Source organism: Conger conger, chromosome 14 (genome assembly GCF_963514075.1).
Source record: "Conger conger chromosome 14, fConCon1.1, whole genome shotgun sequence".
Taxonomy (NCBI): Eukaryota; Metazoa; Chordata; class Actinopteri; order Anguilliformes; family Congridae; genus Conger; species Conger conger.
In genome coordinates this window covers 33355218-33378694 of record NC_083773.1, presented here as the reverse complement: position 1 = coordinate 33378694, position 23477 = coordinate 33355218, and the positions used below count along the sequence as shown (strand labels likewise).

Sequence of the window (23477 nt, the reverse complement as noted above, 5' to 3'; positions counted from 1 at the left end):
GTTTTATCGGATTGACCGGCCAACTCTCCATCATCCCAGGTAGGCTACGATTGCACTGAGGTCGGCTCTAGGACCCAGGGCTGCCTTTACTCCCGACTGTACACCACCACCATTCTCACTTCCTCGAGTCGATTTCTTTCTTTTCAATGATGATGGCTGCACTTTAGTAAGCCAGCCATGTTTGCTAATAATGAAACCCAAAGGTTCGTTACCTGTTTATTATTTGCATCATCTGCACAAACATAAACATATTTCGCCAACCAAGAACATTCAAGAAATTTCTGTCTTTCGAAATCAAGGATTATAAGGTCTGGTATTTTTGGTATGAAAACTTTTTAGCGTGTTGCTATGTTTGCCGTTTGCAAATTTCTCAACTGCATCAGTGAAGCAGCGAGTTTATTAAACAAAAGAGGAGTATCCAATTTGTCCATAGTGAAATAAATGATTGATTCTTGGTTAATAGTTTATGGTTGAACTGAAACGTTTTTAAAAATTCCCTGACAAGTGTAACATTAGTTTAAGTTGATGTGGAAATAACGTTAGCATTTTATTAACTTTCACAACTATTTAAATAAACTTGGATCTGTCGTTATCTAGGAGGGGCCTGGCCGAATTATGAAGCTGACCATTCATCAAAGTAATTAACTAGTGATCGACCTAAGATCGATGAATAGTTGGGTACGATTTCAGACATTCTTCTTGTCGAATTAGTTTAGGACGTTAGTTATTGAACGGGATTATTTGCTGAATGTTAGCCTAGCATGGTATTAACGTTGAAAAAGTGCTCCGTGCGATGGCCAAATATTAAGTACTTACTTAAGTACGTACTGTGAATTACCATTTGTTTGTCTAAACAGCGTCACTAGTCCGTTCATTTGTTGCCTAGCTGGCTAACTGTCAAGTTTGAATGAAAGTTGGCTAACGTCGTTAGCCTCGTTGGCTAGTTAGTGGCAAAAGCAGCCATCATGCACGATTAGCTAGAGCTAGCTACTGGAATTATACCAACTAGCTAGCTAGCTAGCTAGCTTAACGTTTTCTCCGGAATGAGCTAGAAGAATAGCTAGCTAACGTTAAACATGCACGTAAAAAAAAAAAAATGTATTTAACCTTGTCCAGTCAACTGCTTTGATTTCCGATTTGCTAAACATATACATGCCCGTGTTTTGATAGCAATGTTAGGTAGCAAAGCAAACTAGTTTAGTTTTCATCTTGGAAAATAAAAGGTAAGTTAAGTTCGAGTATATATGGATGAATTTACTTTCGTTATATCACCCCTTGCACTCTATATTAGTCTTACCAACGGTGTCGCTGCATATTTACACTAACGTTACCGAGCAAACGTAGCTAATTAATCTTAAACTACCTGGTGAAACAAAGATAATTCGCTAATATGAACTATGTCCGCAAACCATTTAACAAGATTGCTTTTCAGAAAAACGTGTTCCTCATCGCTTGAGTATTGACTTGCATTAACTAACACGAACTTTCTCTCTGTTGTTCTCTATGCACGTGTCTAAATGTGAACTGTGAAGAGAATAGTAACATTTTTTTGTAGCTCTAGCCTCCATGCGTGGTAACGTGATGCAGCTCTTTGTCTTGATTTTTACTCGAATCTAGAATTCATTTTGAAGCTAGACTTGTTTCATTAACTCAAAGCTTGTTGCTTTCAATGCAAATAAATTAAATGAAGGCTTTCCCCTTCATTTTGGTCTGTAGAACTCGCAAGGAAGTTGATAAATAACACGCATTGTACATTCTTCTGCAGATGGAATCGGATAATCATTTTAACTTTGTCAGCCACCCGCCTGTTTCAACAAACTCAGGGACTACACTTTCCTCAGGGGGATCGCACGACACTAACGGGTCCTCCATAAGCCTCCTACCACCATTGAAAAGTGAGCTTCTCTTTCATGCTTCTCTCCGTATGGTTGTTCAACCAAGCTAACAACTTAAACAGTTCGATGTGTTCTCATATTTGGTTAATTGTAAATGTTTCTCTGATCAAGTGTATTCACTGTATCATTGGATGTGTGATCATGTGCATTCTGTTTACCAGAGCCGTCTCGTCCAGCGCTGTTGCCATGTTCTAGAACAGGCCCTTGTGGCAACTGCCAATGTTTCCCACCATGCTTTTCCCACCATTTATTTGGTGATGTGGGGTTGGCCTTTTAGGAGACACCTAAACACATTTAACTTTGTTAAATCAAGTGACAAAAATAAATTGAAAAACCAATCTAAACTGAATGTGTGGTTATTAGAATGAAAGTGTTACACCATTATTTGTACCTAGGCTCAAGAGAAAATTTGGTCTCCCTTTTTAAAAATAAAATAAAATATTGTTGATTCTTTCAGATGTGAATGGTCAGATGAATGTTAACGACATCACTACTGTGAAGGGCCCCAGCCAGCCCTCCCCCCTTCCTTCCACACCGTACACTCACGTTGGCCATCACGGCCACCACAGCAAACTTGAATATGACTACCTGTGGGAACAGCAGCAGTACAGTCCCCCAACCAGTATGGGGCCCAGAGCCAGCCTGCTGCAGTCGCAGGAACACGGACAATCCCAGCTGAGCGGTGGGCTGGTGGCCTCCTGCCCGCCTAATGTTACGGTGGGGAAGGGTGGGTACTGGAACCAGGGTACTCCTGCCCAGCAGCATGGCAGTTCCCCAAAGCCCATGGAGTACAGCTCGCACGGGGCCTCCCAGAGTCAGCCTCCCCTCAGTGCAGCGCCCCAACAGCACCACCACAACCTGCAGGGACAGCAGCATCATCTGCAAAACAAACGCCAGCCATCCCAACAACGACACCAGCCATACCAGCAACAACAACTGCAACACCACCAACCGTCCCCGCAGCATCACCACCAACCGTCCCCGCAGCAACACCACCAACCATCCCAACAGCAACGACGGCATCCATCCCAGCAACAACATGAACAGCAACCATTCCAGCAGCATCCGCACGAAGCATTCCATGAACCACCATCCCAACAACACAACCAACAATCACCTCAGCATCAACACCAGGACCAACCATCCCAACAACACCAGCAGCATCATGGAATGATGTTCAGTGGGGTTTCCTGCTTCCACCAGCTGGCGTCTCACCCCTCACACCCACCAGCTCAGGAGTTGCCCCCTTTTTCTCAGAGCTATGCTCCCCAAACCAATAGCCCTCAACAACACAACCTGGGCCAGGAGGCGTCCACCAGCCACCTGTCTGAGCAGATTCCATCTCCTGCACTGCAGAGCGGCACCCCCCTAACCAGCAATGGCTCCCTAACCCGCACAGTGACGCCGGCATTCAGCCAGAGTAACGGTAAGCCTTTCAGTGGACACTGATCAGAGTAAAGGAAGAATTTTATTTGCCATTCTGCTCATGAGCTCCACAGCCTTGAGTGTAATTTTAGTGTAATTGGTAGGTAATATGTTTCGTAGTATGTTTCTTCATCTCAGTAGTCTTGTGTTGTTCTCTAGGGCATGTGAATGAGGGGTACAGCAAGGTGGATGGTTGCTCCGGTGGCAGTGAGCAGTTTTCTGTCACCCAGCGACGTCCCAAGATTGAGGGGTTTCCTGTTGAGGCCCCTGCTCCTCTCCCCACCTCTCCCTGCCACTCCCAGGTTCAGCAGGCCTTTGTGGATTATGGCGGAGCCTCCGTGAGCCAGTGGGTCGCATCGAGGGACCCGCCGTTTCCTTTTGCTCCACCCGCCGAGACAGAATCCACGCATGGAACGCCAAATCAGCCGGGATTTGCTCCGCCCTCCGACTCTTCTTTAGCAATGGTAGAGACTTCCCTAGCAACCGGTAGCAAACAGGAGGTATCCAACACGAACCTTGGCAGGGAGGTGGAGGCCAGTGCCCCACAGTTCCGTTCTTGGGCTTCGGGCCTGGCGGAAACCCAAAACGGTCCTATGGCATCCTCCGGGTACAAACCCCCAGGACGTTCAACCTGCGTCCCCCAGAAGAGCGGTTACCCAGACCGCATCCACGAGAGCGTCTCGGAGGATGAAGAAACTGCAAACGGGATCTCCACCGTGGAAGATTCTGACGGAAGTCCTCCACACCTGGTGTCCCTCAGTGATGACATGGAAGACAGACCCCCACACTCTGACCGCACGGTCTCCACCCTGCCCCCGTCCAACAGTGAGTAGTTGGCTCTTGGTTTGTTTTTCCCCTGAAACACAGTTGAGGTTTATTCATACATTGTGAAACATTTTGCACTCTGTTCTTATTGTACTCTATACAATTGATGCTTCTCATTCGCCCATTCATACACACACTCGAACACAAACAGCAGTTGGCCGCCATGCAAGACACCAACCAGCTTGTCAGGAGCAATTAGGGGTTAGGTGTCTTGCTCAGGGACACTTCGACACACCCAGGGTCGGATTAAACTGGCAACCCTCCGACTGCCAGAGGACTACTCAGTGTCAGTGTCGCACCAGACTTGCCGGCTGAAATTCTCAGATTCCCATGAAATATTCTGCTCTGAAGTTCTGGCAAATATCAAATATATCTGCACCTACAGATACCACACCTCCTGTCCTCTTACGAAATGAGTGGACCCATCAACAAGCTTGCGGTCACTTTATCTATAAATCAGCATTGGACAAGGTCTTAACGTTAAGTTGCATTTTTGCCTAAAATCGGTTACTGAGATGTGGTTGGTGTTTGTATGGGTGTCCACTCATTTGCTTGCTTATTTCCTCAGTAGTTGCGATGCAGGTCTCTCGGTTCAATAGCCAACACCTCTGTCCTCAGATTGTGAGCTGGAGGAGCATGGGGGTGTGCGGGAGGCCCCAGGCTCGGCTGTGAGTGCAGCGGTGGGAGTCTGTACGGAGGACACGCAGAAGGAGCCGCGCCATTCTCCAGCCTCCAGCACTGGAACTTCAGCAGAGGAAGACTCTGCCTCCCACGCCCCTGCCAGTCCTGGTAACCCAGACTGCACGCCTAACACCTCACCTCCGAGTTTCTCCGATGACACCGTTAAGGCCGTTAAGGCATGACTTTGGTTGTAGACACAAACTTGCAAGTGCATATTGAAACAAATTATGCCTGTAGTCAATAGGATCCAAGAATAGTAACCATTTTATTTTGGGCATGTTGTTTTCAGGCTTGTGTTAAACCAGAGGGCTCTACAGAAGGGGCTAACTTGTCTTGCACATTTAGCATCTTTTTCTAGTCATGCAGCCTTTCCCCCATAGTTATCTCATCGTGTGTGTGTGTGTGTGTGTGTGTGTGTGTGTGTGTGTGTGTGTGTGTGTGCAAAGAAAATGATTATTTTTTAATAACTAATACTCCTATAATCGGGAAATGTCACATTTCATAGGTTCACTGTGTGAAAAGGAGAGTAAAGGTGACACGGATGACAGGTCTGGACCTCTGGACCACTCTGAAGACGAAACTCCCGCCTCGGCCACAGCAGCGCTCCCATCCTCACCCTCCAACTGCCAAGATCCCTTCTGCTCCCACCCTTACCCGCCCTCCCCCGGCCCCCTCCCAGCCAGACCCAAGGCCAAGAGGGCCAAGAAAAGATCTAAAATGCCCAAAATGGAGGTGAAAATTGAAGACAACTCAAATGAAGAGGAAGAAGAGGTATCTGTGACTCATGGTGAGTGAAATGGGACTGACACCGTTAAGGCAGCCGTTATTAACGATGATATAATGGTAAAAGTAAGAATAACTGTATGGTGAAATGTATAGAGCAAAGTAGACACAACTTAAAATGTCAGCCAAAACAAAGTTTATGAGAAACGCCAAATAAATCCTGTGGTAGGAGTATCCAGGTGTGACCGCAAGATTGTATCATTTTTCACTGGGTGTTTTTAATACACAGGCAGTATTTGAATACTTCTGCATGTGTGAGGCAAACTGCTAACAATGGCAACTTTGACATGGGTAACCTCGAGATCAGATAATGTGGCTAGTGATATTTTAATTTGATTCGGTGGCTTCTGGGAAGTAGGCAGCAGTAAAGGGCCCAGTTAATGCTTAAGGGTGCCAAAAGAAGTGATGTTTAATGAGTTTGAGTACTGTAGAATGGGTTTTTAAGAAACCTGTAGCTGTACAATGACATTGTTTAAATACATTTATTGTATAAATCTAGGTTGGGGACAATTCCTGTTGTAATTTCCTTAATATTATGTTTGCCATTAAGAGAAAAAATATGAATTGGTGACCCTCGCATCTGGTTCCCACTCCAAATTTGACCAGTTAGTTACAGCACTGATTTTTCATTTGCAGTGTCAATCATAAAGTCAATATTCTCGTGCTAATGCTCAGTTTCTCTACCCTGCCTCCTCAACCGTATGCAGGTGACCGATGGTTCAACTTTGACCTTTCAGAGTTCTGATACTTTGAGTATTATTATGATTGTGAAATCCTGTTCTATTCGCAGGCCCCAGGAGGAGGATAGCCACTGAGGAGCAAGTGTATTTCCCCCTGATGCATGGGTAATGTAGTCTTCTGAGATTGGCCATTCTCTGAGCTCATAACCCTCCTGTACCACGGACATGGGGAATTTACACTCCTGCCAGGTTGCAGGTTTCCATTTTGAGCTATTTCATAATATTTCATAGAGTCAGGGGAGTCCCGCGTGTTCTTTTCAATTGTAAAAATCCTGTTCTATGACAACCTGCCTGTCCTTTGGCAGGAATTTATACTGATATACAAGACTGATCAGATAGGCACGTATTACCCTGTGCAGGAAGGCTGCCAATAGTGGTTACTTGGTGCCAAAAAGTATTTTAAAGCATCGCGCTGGAACATACCTGGCATTCTTTTAGAAACTTCCAGTGAGAATATGAGTGTTGCAGTATACACATGGACATCGCTGGCCTGGTCCCAGGGAGAGACTGGAGGTTGGGTGCAGAAGCGTGAGGTTGGTGTTTGTGGCAGGTGGAAACGGGAAGTCCGGGTGCGCAGGTGTGAGAATCGGCTGAAGGGGGAGACCTGGTACTACAGCCCCTGCGGCAAGAGGATGAAGCAGTTTCCTGAAGTCATCAAGGTATGTGCAGTGAGCTGTACTGTGCACCGCACTGCAGACCGTGCAGCACCACTACACTGCACAACACTGCAGACCGTGCAGCACCACTACACTGCACAACACTGCAAACCGTGCAACTCAACTGTACACTGCACAACACTGCAAACCGTGCAACTCCACTGTACGCTGCACAACACTGCAAACCGTGCAACTCAACTGTACACTGCACAACACTGCAGACCGTGCAACTCCACTGTACACTGCACAATACTGCAAACCGTGCAACTCAACTGTACACTGCACAACACTGCAGACCGTGCAACTCCACTGTACACTGCACAATACTGCAAACCGCGCAACACAACTGTACACTGCACAACACTGCAAACCGTGCAACTCCACTGTACACTGCACAACACTGCAAACCGCGCAACACAACTGTACACTGCACAACACTGCAAACCGTGCAACTCCACTGTACACTGCACAACACTGCAAACCGCGCAACACCACTGTACACTGCACAACAATGCAAACCGTGCAACACCACTGTACACTGCGCAACACTGCAGACCGTGCAAGACCGCTACACGCTACACACTGCACCACGGAAGAATTCATTATGGAAGAATTGAATACTCAAATGCAGATATGATCATCTGAAAAACTGTGCAGTAAACAAAAAGGCAGATTAATAAAGTGTGAATTGAATTTCCTGGTTTTTTTTTTTCATGTGTGCACTAAAACCATGTGAGTGAGGCGCCGCCGCCACGCTGTCCAGGGAACATGGTGTTGAATATGTGCAGTGTGTGAGAGTGTGTGAGAGTGTGTGAGAGTGTGTGAGAGTGTGTGAGAGTGTGTGAGAGTGTGTGAGAGAGTGAGTATCTGAAGAGGCAGCAGGGGGTGTGGTGTCCAGGGAACATGGTGTTGAATATGTGCAGTGTGTCTCGTGTGTCAGTCTGAGTGAGTGTTTGTGTGTGTGTGTGTGTGACAGTATCTGCAGAGGCAGCAGGGCGGTGTGGTGTCCAGGGAACACTTCAGCTTCAGCCCGCGCATGCCGGTTGGAGACTTCTTTGAAGAGCAGGAAACTGCCCAGGTCAGTATGGGAAATGCAGTCCCCTTCATAAGTATTGGTGCAGCTAGTTCAATTCCTTTATTTTTGCTATGCACTGAAGGCAATTGAGTTTGAGGTCAAAAGATGTACATGAGATGACTGATCTGAATTTCATTTTTATTTCCTGGTTGATCTGTTTGGAACATATCACCTTTTGTATCAGACCACCCAATCTTTAGCTGAGCAAAAGTATTATAACGTGATTGACAGGTGTTTCTTGTTGCCCGCATGCGTCCTGTTAGATTAATTGGTGAAACAATAAATAGTATGGATTATCTACTCTACTGCGTTTTGGCCTTGGGTTTTGCATGTGAAGACTGCATTTGTCTTAGAAAAGATAAACCAACATGAAGACCAGAGAACTGTCTGGGCGAACAGCAAGTCATTTTGAAGCTTAGAAAAGAGGGGAAATTCTGAACTCTTATCTCATGTTCATCTTTTTATCTCAACCCCAAATGTATTCACTGTATTATCTTTGCTGGTTCAATACTTTTATAGAGGGCTGTATGTTTTTTTTAAAATTTTTCTTTTAAAAATATGGTTTGACTTGACTTGAGCACCAGTTAATAAGCCTGGGTGTTTGTCTGGGTTTATATACTAACTGGGTATGTATAGGTGAGTTTGTGTAAATGATGTGCAGTGAGTCTGTAGATTGAGAGTGAGCGAGAGTGAGTGAGCGAGAGTGAGTGAGCGAGAGTGAGTGAGCGAGAGTGAGTGAGCGAGAGTGAGTGAGCGAGAGTGAGTGAGCGAGAGTGAGTGAGCGAGAGTGAGCGAGAGTGAGCGAGAGTGAGCGAGAGTGAGCGAGAGTGAGCGAGAGTGAGCGAGCGAGAGTGAGCGAGAGTGAGCGAGAGTGAGCGAGTTCACGCGTGTTTGTGCTTGCATCCTGCAGGGCTCGCAGTGGCTCCTCCTGGCCCACGAGGAGGTGCCCTCCATCATCATGGCCATCACTGGGAGGCGTGGCCGGCCCCCGAATCCTGAGCGGGAGAGGCCCCGATCCCGCGGCCGCCGGGCCCCGGGCAGCCCTGCCAGACGCCCCGGGCGGCCCCCCAATGCCAGAACCCTGGATCTGCTGAGGAAGCTGGACCCCAGGCTGCTGCTCAAACTGGAGGCTCGCGGTAAGCTGACGTCTACACCCGCCTGCCTTCCATGAAGCCACTGGCTATCTGCTCTCAGATTATGTGGTTGGAGGTGTGTGAACACTGCTCATGTCTTTGTAGTAATATAATTGAATATTTTAATCAAACTTTTTTTTGTTTTGTTTTGTTTAAGAAATTCTCACTGAAGAAGAGAAGGAGAAACTGAAGAAAATCAAGAGGAGGATGAAGAGAAAGGTAGAGAGCGCAGTACATTACATTATTGGCATTTGGTAGACGCTCTTATCCAGAGCGACGTGCAGTTGATTAGACTAAGCAGGAGACGATCCTCCCCTGGAGCAATGCAGGGTTAAGGGCCTTGCTCAAGGGCCCAACAGCTGTGTGGCTACACCAGGGGTCGAACCACTGACCTTGTGGGTCCCAGTCACGTACCATAACCACTACGCTACGGGCCGCCCTACTCTTGAGGAAGCAGCGTTTCATACCCCAAGGCAGGGAGTAAAGCAAAGGAGGAAACACAAAGTCAGGCCCTGGCTCTTTCTCTCCTCCCGGCTGCAGAAGGCCAAAGGGCCAGATCAGGAGTGGGGGGAGCCGGGTGCCACCTTCCATGGAGCCGGTCCGCTGGAGCAGAGGGGCTGGGCGTGCGGGCAGACCCCCGGCCGGGGGAAACGTGTGAGCTTGGTGCGGAGCGAGGCGAAGGCGCTGGCCAAGGCCCGGGCAGAGGAGGCCCAGGTCGTGGCCGCGGAGGTGGCCAGGAGGCAGACGGAGAGGCGGGCGCAGGTGCAGAGGCACCTGGAGGAGCGGCACAGGCAGAAGTTCTTCCTGGAGGAGCTGAAGAAGCCCACGGAGGACATGTGCCTCAGCGACCACCAGGTGAGCTGCCGCGATCATGTGACCCCGAGTCCTCCGTCCTCGGCCGCTGGCATGTTCTGGAACCGGAGACGAGACATAATTGGATTGCTCTTATTCAAGCAACGTGCTGGTAATGTAGTGAAGAAAGTAGAGGGCAATTCATTTCCGGCACGCTGTTATATTGCTGACAATTCCTTTAAGAGATGGTTATGATAATTGACTCATTTTGGAGCTGGGTGTGAGGGGTGTTGACTCCTTTAGGAGCTGGGTGTGAGGGGTGTTGACTCCTTTAGGAGCTGAGTGTGAGGGGTGTTGACTCCTTTAGGAGCTGGCTGAGAGAGGTGTATTGACTCCTTTAGGAGCTGGGTGTGAGGGGTGTATTAACTCCTTTAGGAGCTGGGTGTGACGGGTGTTGACTCCATTAGGAGCTGGGTGTGAGAGGTGTATTGACTCCTTTAGGAGCTGTGTATGAGGGGTGTTGACTCCTTTAGGAGCTGGGTGTGACGGGTGTGTTGACTCCTTTAGGAGCTGGGTGTGAGGGGTGTATTGACTCCTTTAGGAGCTGGGTGTGAGGGGTGTTGACTCCTTTAGGAGCTGGGTGTGACGGGTGTTGACTCCTCTTTCCCAGCCCCTGCCGGAGCTGCCCTGCGTGCCGGGCCTCGTGCTCCCAGGCCGCGCCTTCGCACACTGCCTCCTGGTGGTGGAATTCCTGCACAGCTACGGGAAGGTGCTGGGGCTCCAGCTGTCGGGGGACGTGCCTAGCCTGGCCACCCTGCAGGAGGGGCTCCTGGGCCTGGGCAGCGAGGCTGAGCTCCTGGACCTGCTGGTGCAGCTAGTGCAGGCTGCGCTTCACCACCCGGGCCTGCCCTCCCACTACCAGGTGAGGCCCCTGTCCCCAACTGTGTTCTTCCGCCTGACTCTGTAACCCTTCCGCCTGACTCTGTAACCCTTCCACCTGACTCTGTAACCCTTCCACCTGACTCTGTAACCCTTCCGCCTGACTCTGTAACCCTGACTCTGTAACCCTTCCGCCTGACTCTGTAACCCTTCTGCCTGACTCTGTAACCCTTCCACCTGACTGGTGTGCCTGTGTGCTGTTCGTACCACTGCATTGATTTCATGATTTTTAAATACTTTGTGACTAAAATGGTGACTCAAGTGGGGAGGCTTTAATTCACCCACTGGTGTGGGGAAACGTATCCATCCCGGCTTGATTGCGCTGTTATTTATATGACTGAGTGTTAATATTCATATTGTCCTTAAACTGACCCCCAGTGGTTGACTTTCTCATCTCGTATTCCAAAAACAATTGTCACATATGAATGGTTATGGATGCATGTCTGTCTTGTGAACCTCTCTGCAGTCGGTGAAGATTCTCGGGGAGCGGCTGGGGGAACTGGAGCTGAACCCCAGCAGTGTGTCGGAGGGGCTGCGGATCTTTCTGGAATCGCGTGGCTTTGAGCCGGCCGTGTGCGCCAGCCTGAGCTCCAGGCCGTTCCAGGCCCACAGCCCGGACGCTAAGGCCGCCATGCTGGCCTTTCTGGTGGAGGAGCTCAACGGCGGCAGCATCGTCACCAAGTGAGAGCTCCTTCCAGAACGCCAGGAAACAGGGCTTTCTGTGGCATCTCCACACCTTCCTCCCATCTCCACACCTCTTTCTGTCCCTCTCTCTGTCTACCTCCATCAGTCTGTACCAGAGGGCCATGATGGCATCTCTTCACAAAATGTATAACTAGCAAAGCTCAAGGTACATGGGCTAATGGGGGTGTTTGTGGATGTAATATTTATCTTTTTATAAAATACTGCATGCTCGGTGTGTTCGTAGCTCATGGCATCGTTGCGCATTCCTTTTCTACCCACTTTAGGGATTTGGATAGCACGCTGGAGAAAATGGCTACCTTCAGGAAGAACAAGTGGATAATGGAAGGAAAGATACGCAAGTAAGCTTGAAGTTAGTCACTGTCAACACTAGCCCTTGGGTTGGAGATATTTGCTAGAAATAAATCCTGACCATATTCGTGCTCTAACACTGGGTGGTCTGTATTGGCACTGAAAGGGCCATAGGGCTATATTAGCTCAGTCGCACTGAAAGGTTTCTGTATTGGGGCGGTAGCTCAGATTGGCCTGTATTGGGGCATTCGTGCCAAGTGGTCTGTGTTGGCACACTGCAGCCTGAGTGGTCCGCATTGGCACTGAATGTGCCATGGTAGTGCCCTCATTCCCCAGCTCTGTGTGCCCAGGCTGAAGGCGGCGCTGGCCCAGCAGACTGGCTGCTCGGCAGAGGAGCAGGGGGGCACCTCCAGGGCCGAGGAGACCCTGGGCCTGGAGGAAAGCGGCAGCAGCCTGGAGAGGAGCCACTGCACCCCCAAACGGGAGGCCCAGCGCGGGCAGGTGGGGAATGTTCTTTTACCGCTTTCTCTTTTCAGTTGGTTCACCTTTTGCCAAATTTAAGCTTTTATCTGCATTGCTTTTAGTGTGGATCTCTCTATGAAAAGCGCTTTCCAAATACGAGCGGCCTTTCCCTGTAAAAATGACAAACATGGAAAAAAATGCATACATCATATGTACTCTTATTCTCCCGTCAGAGTGAGAGTGCTTCCTCCGCCAGCGTGGCTGACCTTGAACGACAGATCGATAAGCTGACCAAGGTAACGCCCCGTTCTTCTCCGCGTTTCGGCTCTGGAGTTTCGGGTTGGTAATAACGTCGTTTCTTCGTTCTCCAGCGGCAGGTGTTCTTCCGTAAGAAGCTGCTGCATGCGTCCCACTCCTTGCGCGCGGTCTTCCTGGGAGAGGACCGGTACCGGCGCCGGTACCATGTCCTGCCCCACATCGGTGCCGTCCTGGTGGAGGGGTCGGAGGAGATCTTGGGTGGGTACGGGTCCTCTTCGGGGGGGTGTCTTGGTGCATAGAGGGACGTTAATTCTCTCTCGCCTTTAAACAGAGACGCTAAGTTTTGAGTCTTGTTCTGGTCATCTACCAGTCATGTCTCCCATATTCACATTATTGTTGCCGCTAGCAGAATAGTTGTGGCACCTATTTCTGTGTGTGTACTGTTGGGAGACAGACAGATTTGTGTATTACAAAAACTTCACATATGCATGTTAATGTCCGCAGGAAGCTTCCATTGTTTTACAGACAACCAATAAAACACAGCGGTAGAAATTGCAGCCTATAGGGCAACCCTGTATAACGAATGACCAATCAGAGGTCACACTGTATTTAGCACCCAAATTTGAATACATGCAAATGTACTTGTATAAAGTCCCCAAACTCCAATGGTTCGATGGATACTTTTGTGTGAATCCTGCATGCTGGCTTCCTGCAATAAATACTTTCCTGACTCAAGACACAAACATCGGATTTGCTGCTTCCTGAGAAAACGGTCACTTTAATTATTTGGTAAAACTTTGTGTTACCAACAGTACGATCACACGTTAATCATGCTGAGACCCTGCAGCTGTGGTTAGATACTCCGCTTTGACGGCGACCTTTACAGATTCTCATTTCTCAGAATGTATTTATGGGATATCATGCTAGCTAACCGAATTACCGCTGTAATATTGCCTGGAACTGGGCTGGCCTTGGATTGGATTCCACTTTATTGGGTTGCTTTTGTGCAGAAACTACAAACTCTTGTGGTTGTATAATGTTTGTTGTGATATTCATATCCATATCGTCATAGCATTCTAGCATGATGCGTGGTGGTTAAGGTACACGACTGGGACCCGCAAGGTCGGTGGTTCGATCCCCGTGTAGCCACAATAAGATCCGCACAGCCGTTGGGCCCTTGAGCAAGGCCCTTAACCCTGCATTGCTCCAGGGGAGGTTTGTCTCCTGCTTAGTCTAATCAACTGTACGTCGCTCTGGATAAGAGTGTCAGCCGAATGACATTATTCATGCGTGACGCTCCTTTCTCCCGAACCTGACGTCTGTCCTGCAGGTTGCCAGGGAGGCGTATCCGTGTCCGAGGAGGCCGTCCCGGACCTCGCCCCCGTTAAGAAGGAGCCCAAACCCGAGCCCAAACCCGAGCCCAAACCTGAGCCCCCGCCGGTCCCTGCGGAGGCCCAGCCCCTCCCGGGCCCCGCGTCCCTCATGAGCAGCCCCAGTGGGCGGGGCCGGCCGCGGAAGATCAAGCCCGAGCTGGAGCTGCACCTGCGGGCCGCCAAGAGCCGCCGTCGCCGCGGCAGCAAGGCCGGCCGCCAGGAGGAGGCCGCCGCCAAACCCCCCGCCGGGGACAGCGTGAAGGAGGAGGCCGAGAGGCAGGGCCTGTGGTTCAACCTGCTGCCCAAAACCCCCTGCGACCCCGCCCTGCCTTCCCCTGACCCCGCCCGGACCCCTGGGGCCACGGCCGATCATCCCACCTCACCTTACCAGGTGAGGCCTGTCCACCAATCAGCGCCACCGATGTCCGCTGGGCCAGGGATCATCGAACGTTGGCCCTCGTGGGCGGAGAACTGCTGGTTTTTCACCCTCCCTTTGCCTGGGAGTCAGGTGTGAAGACAGGCTGGCCAAGTGGTGGCAATATTTATTCAGTTAATAATCCAGGATTTTAAAAAAAAAGTATAGACCAGGGCTGGATTTTGTTTAAAGGACCGGATTTGATGATTCCTGCGCTAGGCTACTACATTACATTACATTACGTGGCATTTAGCAGACGCTCTTATCCAGAGCGACGTACAACAAAGTGCAAATCAATCACAAGAACAAGTGCAAAAGTAGACCTGAGAGGACAGTACTGTTCCGAGTCCTAGTGTAAACATGCAGAAATTCAGAACCCTTGAAGAGTACAATCAACATTCAAACTAGCATACCACTGTTGGCAGCTAGAATACAACAACAGTCAATAAAAACAACAATACCTATAACAGTAATGATATCTATACATAAGTGCCATTACGGTCTAAGGCTAATCACAGTGATTGTGAGTTGGGGAGGGAAAGGTGTAGCCTGAAGAGATGGGTCTTCAGTCTGCACTTGAAGGAGGTCAGGGACTCTGCCGTTCTGACATTCACCGGGAGGTCATTCCACCACCGTGGGACCAGGACAGACAGCAGTTGTGAGCGTGAAGTGCAGGTGTGGCGAGGGGGAGGCGCCAGACGGCACGAAGTGGCAGAACGGAGGGGTCATGTTGGTGTATAGGTCTTGATAAGGGATTGAATATACACAGGGGCTGATCCTTTAACTGCCTGGTATACGAGCACCAAAGTTTTAAATTTGATGCGAGCCATAACAGGCAGCCTGTGGAGGTTGCGGAGCAGGGGGGTGACATGTGAATGTCTGGGAACATTGAATACCAGACGGGCTGCAGCATTCTGGATGAGTTGTAGGGGTCTGATGGCAGATGCTGGAAGGCCAGCCAGCAGAGAATTGCAATAGTCCAGGCGGGACAGGACCATTGCTTGAACAAGGAGCTGAGTGGAGTAGGTGGTGAGAAAGAGTCGGATTCTCCGGATGTTGTACAGGAAGAACCTGCACGCCCGGGTCACCGTAGCGATGTTCTTGGAGAAGGATAGCCTGTTGTCCATCACCACTCCATGGTTTCCTGCACTAGGGGATGAGGTCACTGTGGTATCCCCTAGTGAGATGGCGAAATCAGAGAAGGGAGAGGTTAAAGCAGGGATGAAGATCACCTCCATCTTATCTGGGTTGAGCTTTAGATGGTGGTTGCCCATCCAGCTCTACTAGGCTATTCATGAAAGCGCATCCCTTTACCAACTGAGAAAATCATATTTTATTGTTTTTTTTTTTTTTTACCTCATCTTGTCCCAACCCCCTTTGTCATTGCATTGTTTGTTCCTGCAGCTGTTCCTGGAATCGCACTCTCCCTCCCAGCTGTGCTCCACCCCGCTCAGGGGCCGGGGCAGGGGCCGGGGTAGGGGCCGGGGCCGGGGCCGGGGCAGGAGGGGCAGTGCGGTCTGCCTGCCGGGGGGCCCTAGGCGGCGCGGGCGGCCCTCCTCCACGCTCCTGCGTCAGATCGAGCAGCAGTACCTCTCTCAGCTGGTCACCAGGCCCATACCCGCAGGTCAGAGCAGCCTCCCAGTCCCGCTTCTTACACCCCCAGAGGCTTCCTGTTTCTTTCACTGAATGCGTTTCTGCAGCTGCGCGTTCTGTGTAAAGAAGCTTTGTCAACGGCCGCACCCCCAAACGTATGCAGAGAAATTGGCTGTTCTACTATTCATTAGCAAATTACGTGAAATGGTTGTAGCAAGCAGGGGCCGACTCAAAATTAACAGCATTCCAGAAAGTGCAAACGAGTTGCAGTGGATATTGTTGTTGGAGCACTAGTAACCGGGTGAATAGGTGGTTTCTACCCCTGCTCTCTGGGCTGCATGAAACCGCTTTGTTTACCCTTGGCGTTAGGATGGGTATCGGCAGAAGCTCAGCGTAGAGGCAGGCTGTAGGAGCCCTTGGAGACCCTGTGCTTGTGTGTACACAGGGATGGTGCGCGGCTGGTGGTGGGTGAGGGGCCCTGAGGAGCTGGAGGCCCTGCTGAAGGCCCTGCACCCCCGGGGCATCAGGGAGAAGGCTCTGCACAAACACCTGAGCAAGCACAGCGAGTACCTCTCCGAGCTGTGTGCCCAGCTGCCCCGCGGTAAGGCCCGTCCCGACCAGCCTTCCGCCCGGCTGTCTGGCCTGTGTCGAGGGGGCTTGACTGGAGCCGGGGTGTCCTGTTTCCGCAGATCCCATGTTCCGGGAGGAAACCGCGGCAGGTGGGGCGTCGCAGGCCCTGGCCCAGGTGTGGGATGGGGAGGGCAGAGCCATGCAGGCCGACCTCAGCGTGCTGCAGTGGGTGGAGGACCTGGAGAAGAGGGTCCTGGCGGCCCAACTGCACGTCAAGGTGAGAACGTCAAGTGGCAGGACCCAGTCAATCTCGCTTGGGTTTAGTTGAGAGGAATAGTGCCTCTGATATTGTGTAATATTGTATGTTGCTGTGGGTGTGTTGTATAATAATGTCCAATCATTCAATGGCAGTGTCCGACAGGTGTCTCTACTGTGTGTGTGTGCAGTGTGTGTGTGTGTGCGGTGTGATGTGCGGTGTGATGTGCGGTGTGATGTGCGGTGTAATGTGCGGTGTGATGTGCGGTGTGATGTGCGGTGTGATGTGGTGTGTGTGTGTGTGTGTGTGTTGTGATGTGGTGTGTGTGTGTGTGTGTGTGTGTGCGGTGTGATGTTGTGTGGTGTGTGATGTGTGTGTGCGTGTGTGTGTGGTACCGTTGTTTTGTAGTACTGTAATAACCGCTGGCGTGCGTGTGCGTGCGCGATGTGTGCGGTGTGATGTTGTGTGCGCGTGCGCGTCTCTGTCTGCCGTGCGTGTGCGCGCGCGTGTGGGGTGTGATGTGTGCGTGCGTGTGTGTGCGTGTGCGCGCGCGTGTGGGGTGTGATGTGTGCGTGCGTGTGTGTGCGTGTGTGTGCGCGTGCGCGCGCGCGTGCGGTACCGTTGTTTGTAGTACTGTAATAACCGCTGGCGTGTGGACAGGGCTGGGCCCTGCCGGAGCCGGACTCCTCACGGGAGGACCTGCAGTACCACGAGCACGAGCCGGACCCTGAGGACGACTGGATCGTGAGGCCCAAGAAGGAGTGGTGTCACTTCCTGCGGCTGCCCGGCAACCCCCTGGACCTGGCGGTGCAGCGGCTGGGCGGGCTGGAGCGCGCTCTGGAGCGCTGCTACCTGAAGGAGCCGCTGTGGAGCCCGGGGGAGGTGATGCGGCTAGCGCCCCTCACCCCGCTCCCTGGGGAGAGCGTCCCGCAGGACCTGGAGAGGTGCGCTAATGGTCAAAAAAACTCTGCATGCCTAACACTAGCTAACTGGATATTTGTTTGTTGTAGCTAGGCTCATCAAACTGTAGGAGAAGCACAGTGGCAACACTTTTCAATCCTGACCAATACGCTCCACTTGCAAATTAATTAAGAATAGAAATTATACTGAAATAAAGAATAAAGAAAATATGAGCATGGAGAGTCACACAATTCCCATGGGCTTTGAGTAACTAGGAGATCTCATCCAGTGGTTATCGTCATCTCCAGCAGGTGGCGCTAGCACTTTGCATTCATAGCGTTGCTGTGGCTTCAGGTTTTACTGAGTGAAAAAGCACTGTCTCGGGTTCCTCCTTGCAGACTACAGAATGTACATTCACCTGAAATAAATCATACTGGTAGTGTTTGTGTGGATTTGTCTGAACAGAGTGCATGTGCGTGTATGTGGATTTTTCTGAGCAGTGTGGGTTCATATATATGTGTCCGTTTTCATATGTGTGTGCGTGTGTGTGTGTGTGCGTGTGTGTGCGTGTGTGTGCGTGTGTGTGCGTGTGTGTGCGTGTGTGTGCGTGTGTGTTCGTGTGTGTTCGTGTGCGTGCGTGCGCGTGCGTGCGTGTGCGTGCGTGTTCCCTCATGCAGTGTGGAGAGCGAGATCACCCTGCGTTTGCGGGCGTGGCGCCAGGCCCTGGATCGCTGCCGTAGCTCTGCCCAGCTCGCCCTGTGCTTAATGCAGTTGGAGCACGCCATTGCCTGGGAGAGATCAGTGAGTCACACCCATTCCCTTCCCCTTGCTTTCCTGCACCCTCCCTCCTGCCCGTGGGGTGTATATACTGTATGGCCTGGAGACGGCAAGAGGTGTAAGGTGGTGGCTCTGGTTCTTCTGCTGTACTGTGTGAGCAGTAGGGTATAAAATGGTCGCTGGCTCTCCTGTAGTACAGTGTAACCTGTAGGATATAAAATGGTCACTTGTCCTCAGATGTACTGTTCATCTCATAGGTGTGGGTGGCACAGTTATGATCCCCATGTCACGTTTCACAAACCGGGCCCATACCGGTGCGGGCTAGTTTTACATGGGCAACCTAGCATCACAACAGCTAATAGGAAAAACAGATTGTGTAACTGTGAGCTTCCCTCCCTCAGGCTAACGGTGAGCAGCATCATCCTCCAAAGCAGAAGTCCCGCGTGCGCAGGAAGAACCCCGGGGGTGCTGACCCGGGCAGCTCGGACGAGGAAGACCCCCGCAGGAGGGCGGGGGGCCGCAAGGACGAGCAGAGCTTCTCCTCTTACGCCCGCTTCTCAGGGGACAGCGTCTCTCCTGCCAAACGCCGTCGCGTGAACACCCGCAACCAACCGGACCTCACCTACTGCGAGTATGTCCCTCTGACACGGTTACCTACTCTCACTCCCCGCCCGCAACCAACCCGACCTCACATCCTCACCTACTGCGAGTATGTCCCTCTGACACGGTTACCTACTCTCACTCCCCGCCCGCAACCAACCCGACCTCACATCCTCACCTACTGCGAGTATGTCCCTCTGACACGGTTACCTACTCTCACTCCCCGCCCGTAACCAACCCGACCTCACATCCTCACCTACTGCGAGTATGTCCCTCTGACACGGTTACCTACTCTCACTCCCCGCCCGCAACCAACCCGACCTCACATCCTCACCTACTGTGAGTATGTCCCTCTCAAACCGTTACCTATCCCCCAAACCACAACCCTTTGTGGAGGGTGGAGTTGAGGGTAGGGCGATTGTTGGGAGAGTGGAGAGGATTGGTAGAGATCATGGTAAGGGTAAAGGTGACAGGAGTCTAACACCTGCCCGTGTTGCAGGATCATCCTGATGGAGATGGAGGCTCACACCGATGCCTGGCCCTTCCTGGAGCCCGTTAACCCCCGATACGTCCCTGGTTACCGCCGCGTCATCAAGAACCCCATGGACTTCCTCACTATGAGGCAGCGTCTGCTCCAAGGAGGGTGAGGGCTCCTCAACCGTCCCCCTGACCTAGTGCCATGGCCTTCACTATGGCCTTCACATGCTTCATTTAGGAATGTTTTAGAAATGTCTATTAGACAATTTGCTCTTGAATAAAGTGTATCGGTCTTCCCTTACTGACAGTGATGACAGATTTTGTGTAATCAGTCTATTAGGGGCACATTAATATGCAAAAAGGTGGAAGAATTGGTTGGAATGAGTTTTTATGACCCATAAATGGACAAGTTACATTAATGTCTTGATTGTAAATAGGATTGTTTTGGTGAATCATTGAAGTGGTTAAGCCCCTGAGAATGGGCCAGGATTTTAGCCTAACCCGTCTCACTCCCGCCTCACCCCCGTCTCTCTCCCCTCCCCAGGTACTGCAGCAGTGAGGACTTCGCAGCCGACGCCCGGCTGGTCTTCAGCAACTGTGAGCTCTTTAACGAGGACACGTCGGAGGTGGGGGCGGCCGGTCACTCCATGAAACGCTTCTTCGAGAGCCGCTGGGCTGAGTTCTACCACAAAGACCAGTAGCAGGGCCTGGGTGTGCGGGCCTCCTGCCTGCGTGTGAGGGCCTCCTGCCTGCGTGTGAGGGCCTCCTGGCTGGGTGTGGAGGGCCTCCTGGCTGGGTGTGGAGGGCCTCCTGGCTGGGTGTGGAGGGCCTCCTGCCTGCGTGTGAGGGCCTCCTGCCTGCGTGTGAGGGCCTCCTGCCTGGGTGTGGAGGGCCTCCTGGCTGGGTGTGGAGGGCCTCCTGGCTGGGTGTGGAGGGCCTCCTGCCTGGGTGTGGAGGGCCGGCCTCCTGGCTGTGAAGAGCTCTTGTGGGACCTCTGGATCTCCTTTGCCTCTGCTGTTCGTCATTACCAGCTGATCTGCTACTGGAGCCTCTGCTTTCTGCAAACATGGACAGATTTTGTTCCTCTTCCCATTTTGTTCCCCCAACCACATCTTTATAGATTCTAGACTTACCATGATAAATCAGGGATTATATTCAGGAATATGTTTTTTTTCTGTGATCGGGTTACACTGCTGATGAATCAAAGTCTACTTCACTGGACCCCAAAACTGTTTGAAACCAAAACTCTTTAAATGAGCTCCTATCCTCGAGTATGGCTTCAGTCAGAATTGGCTGCCTGTCGTACTGGGTCCACGTTAGTGCCTTCTACTGAAAATATAATGTTGTGGTCTTAAAGGCTAAAAGCATTTTGTCCGTGTATGTGCGTGTGTGTGTGCACCCACACATTGTACATTGCTTGGCTGAGTTTTCCTATAGCAATGGGTCATTGCGAACATGCACAGAACAAATATTATGGATTCTTTAAATGACTGGTGGAACAGAAATGATTTGTTCAGTCAGGCGATTCGATTCTGTGAAACGCCATTGCTGCTTTATCTGGAATGTTCTCATGAACTTGAAGAGTTTGTTCTTTCCCAGTCCTCTGGTTTGGTGCTCATACTGCAGGTATTTTATTTCCTCTGCTTTTTTCGTTTAGCTTCTCTATGTTTTAGGTCTTGTTCTGGTTTCATATAGTATAATTTTAAGTCTCTTTTACATTTTTTAAATTTTGCTTTAGTGGCATTATTCAACAATAGTTTTTAATGAAACAAGTGTAGATTCCCAGCTTTTCTTGCAATAGAGAATTGAAATAATGTGTTTTAGAGCCAACTTTTACAGATGCATTAAAGCTGCTGTTGGGAGTGAAGTAAAATGTCTGGTCCAATCCCAATTTTTTTTTTTTTGATTTCTGGCAGTCCCTCGGGTGAGATCGTAGTTTCTACACTGGCTTTGGCTTCGGAGGCTTTGAGTGGTGTCCGTGGAAGCCAGCAGAGGGGGGGCATGTTGGTACTGTAGAGGAGGGCTGCAGCCTCAGTACAGAGAGCCATAACGTGGCTCAGCAGTGCTTCTCTTTAGCGTTTCCTTCATATTGTTCTCCTCTCGTAACAGACAAGGGTGGCTTCTACTAGTCTCCACTTTGATTTGTGGTGTTTACTTTTTTTAAAATTTTTATTCCATGTACATTTTTCCTTTTTCTTTTCCTTACCGTAAACCTGCACTGATTTTATCAAGGTTTGTGGAAGAACCTGAAAGCTCTCTACAGTTTATCGGGTGTTTAAACTTTCTTACACTGGTTTAAAAAAAATAAATAAATAAAATACTGATGTGTCCTTTTGTAACACTAAAGGGATGTCTTTTTTTCTGAAAACCAAAATGTGGTGGTCTGTCGATTTTAATAATGTACTATTTTTTGACTAAATGTATTCCATTCTATATTTTTAGGACCAATATAATTTTTACGAGGTATTAAAAAAACTCTCTTGGGCTGCTGGGTGGCCCATCTGGTTAAGGCACTGTTGTTCTAGTGCATGGATGGGCCCCAGAGTCCGGGATCAGATCCAGGCCCAGGCAGGGCCGGCTGTGGCCGGTACCCCCACAGGGTGATCCGTTCTTGGCATCAGAGGTGCCCTGGGCGAGGGAGGGTTTGTTTGGCAATGATCTGCATCTTACTTGTTTTCTAGTAGCCTTTGGGAGCCAATGGTAGCCAATAGCCTTTTGTAGTGACCCCTACGGGTTGATATTGCACCTGCACACAAGGTGTCTGCATCCAGCTCGTACCTGTGCAAGCCCTGCTTGTGTGACCAGTGCCAGGGCTTGACTGTTGCAGGTCTGCGCTCTCCCAGGTCCATGGTGATGAGTGAGTGTTGAGTGATCCTGTACGGTCGACAATTTCAAATCTGGGGGTAAACGGGGTAGGGGACCGCATACGAATGTGATGACACCTTCGCGTTCGCAGAACATTGTATGGATTTGAGAATGTTATACGAGCGTGATGTAGCAGCTGTGCGTTTGCAGAACGTTATGCCAATGTTGTGTAACAGCTGTGCATTTCCTGACCATGAATACAGATGTAACACCTGGGCATTTGTAGAATGTACTGTGAGAGAAATAAAGTGTGTCTAGTAGTGGTTCTGTCACCTTCTTTATTTCTTGGAATGAAGGCACGCTGCAGTAGTTTCTGGTTAGTTAGAAGTGCAGATTGCTCATACACAAGGAACTATGTTAAAGGGCCTACAGTACGTGAGGATTAAAGCATTTAAATAAGCACTGCATGATCTCCACTACTTAGCATGCACCTTCACATTAAAGGGTAGTACCCTTGTTTTATTCTGGGGCTCTCAAACACGCCACCCGCCAACTCCTTGTCAACAGGACGGAACTGGTCAGCAGGGCCCCTCCTAACCCATCCACCTACCTGTCCCTGTGGTCTGCATTTCATCAACGGTCACCTCTGCTCCGGCTGATCTTCAGCCCATCCCCATTTCCAAATGCTCAGTCTGACGGAGCTTATGATAGACTTGGGCAACATAACCTGGAGAATGTTTGCTGTAATCTGCAGTGGGTTTCCTGAGGGCTAAGAATCTCTAATTGCATCTTACGCTCACTTATAATAATGTAGTTTTCCCATATGCCTTTGTAATGAAAGTGTCTCTAGTTCACTCCCCAAGTTATGAGCGGTCTAGATAACTCATTTGCTGCAAAGAGCCTCTAAGATCCCCCCTTGTCTGCTCTGGCAGCACACACAATGTGCGTGTGCTTTTGATGCATGTGTGCACCGCCTACAGTATCCTCATAGTCCAATGTTTTTCATTTAGCCAATATTGAGTAAATATTGTACAAATATAAAATGTACCAATAA

The 23477-nt window shown here is 50.2% G+C and overlaps 1 protein-coding gene across 1 annotated transcript; it reads left to right on the top strand.

Annotated features, from left to right (window-relative positions):
- Positions 1-143: 143 nt before the first annotated feature.
- LOC133109451 (bromodomain adjacent to zinc finger domain protein 2A-like) lies at positions 144-22743 on the top strand. The gene is made up of 27 exons (XM_061218773.1): positions 144-308; positions 1766-1895; positions 2353-3321; positions 3480-4145; positions 4764-4934; positions 5332-5613; positions 6400-6454; positions 6900-7008; positions 7982-8083; positions 8991-9216; positions 9371-9432; positions 9754-10068; positions 10676-10927; positions 11411-11625; positions 11913-11987; positions 12288-12438; positions 12633-12695; positions 12771-12915; positions 13988-14421; positions 15850-16069; positions 16484-16639; positions 16728-16885; positions 17525-17808; positions 18442-18565; positions 18943-19172; positions 19641-19784; positions 20163-22743. Exons 2-27 carry the CDS (start codon positions 1766-1768, stop codon positions 20317-20319), a joined length of 5895 nt encoding a protein of 1964 aa, XP_061074757.1. The 5' UTR covers positions 144-308; the 3' UTR covers positions 20320-22743.
- The last annotated feature ends 734 nt before the right edge of the window (positions 22744-23477 follow it).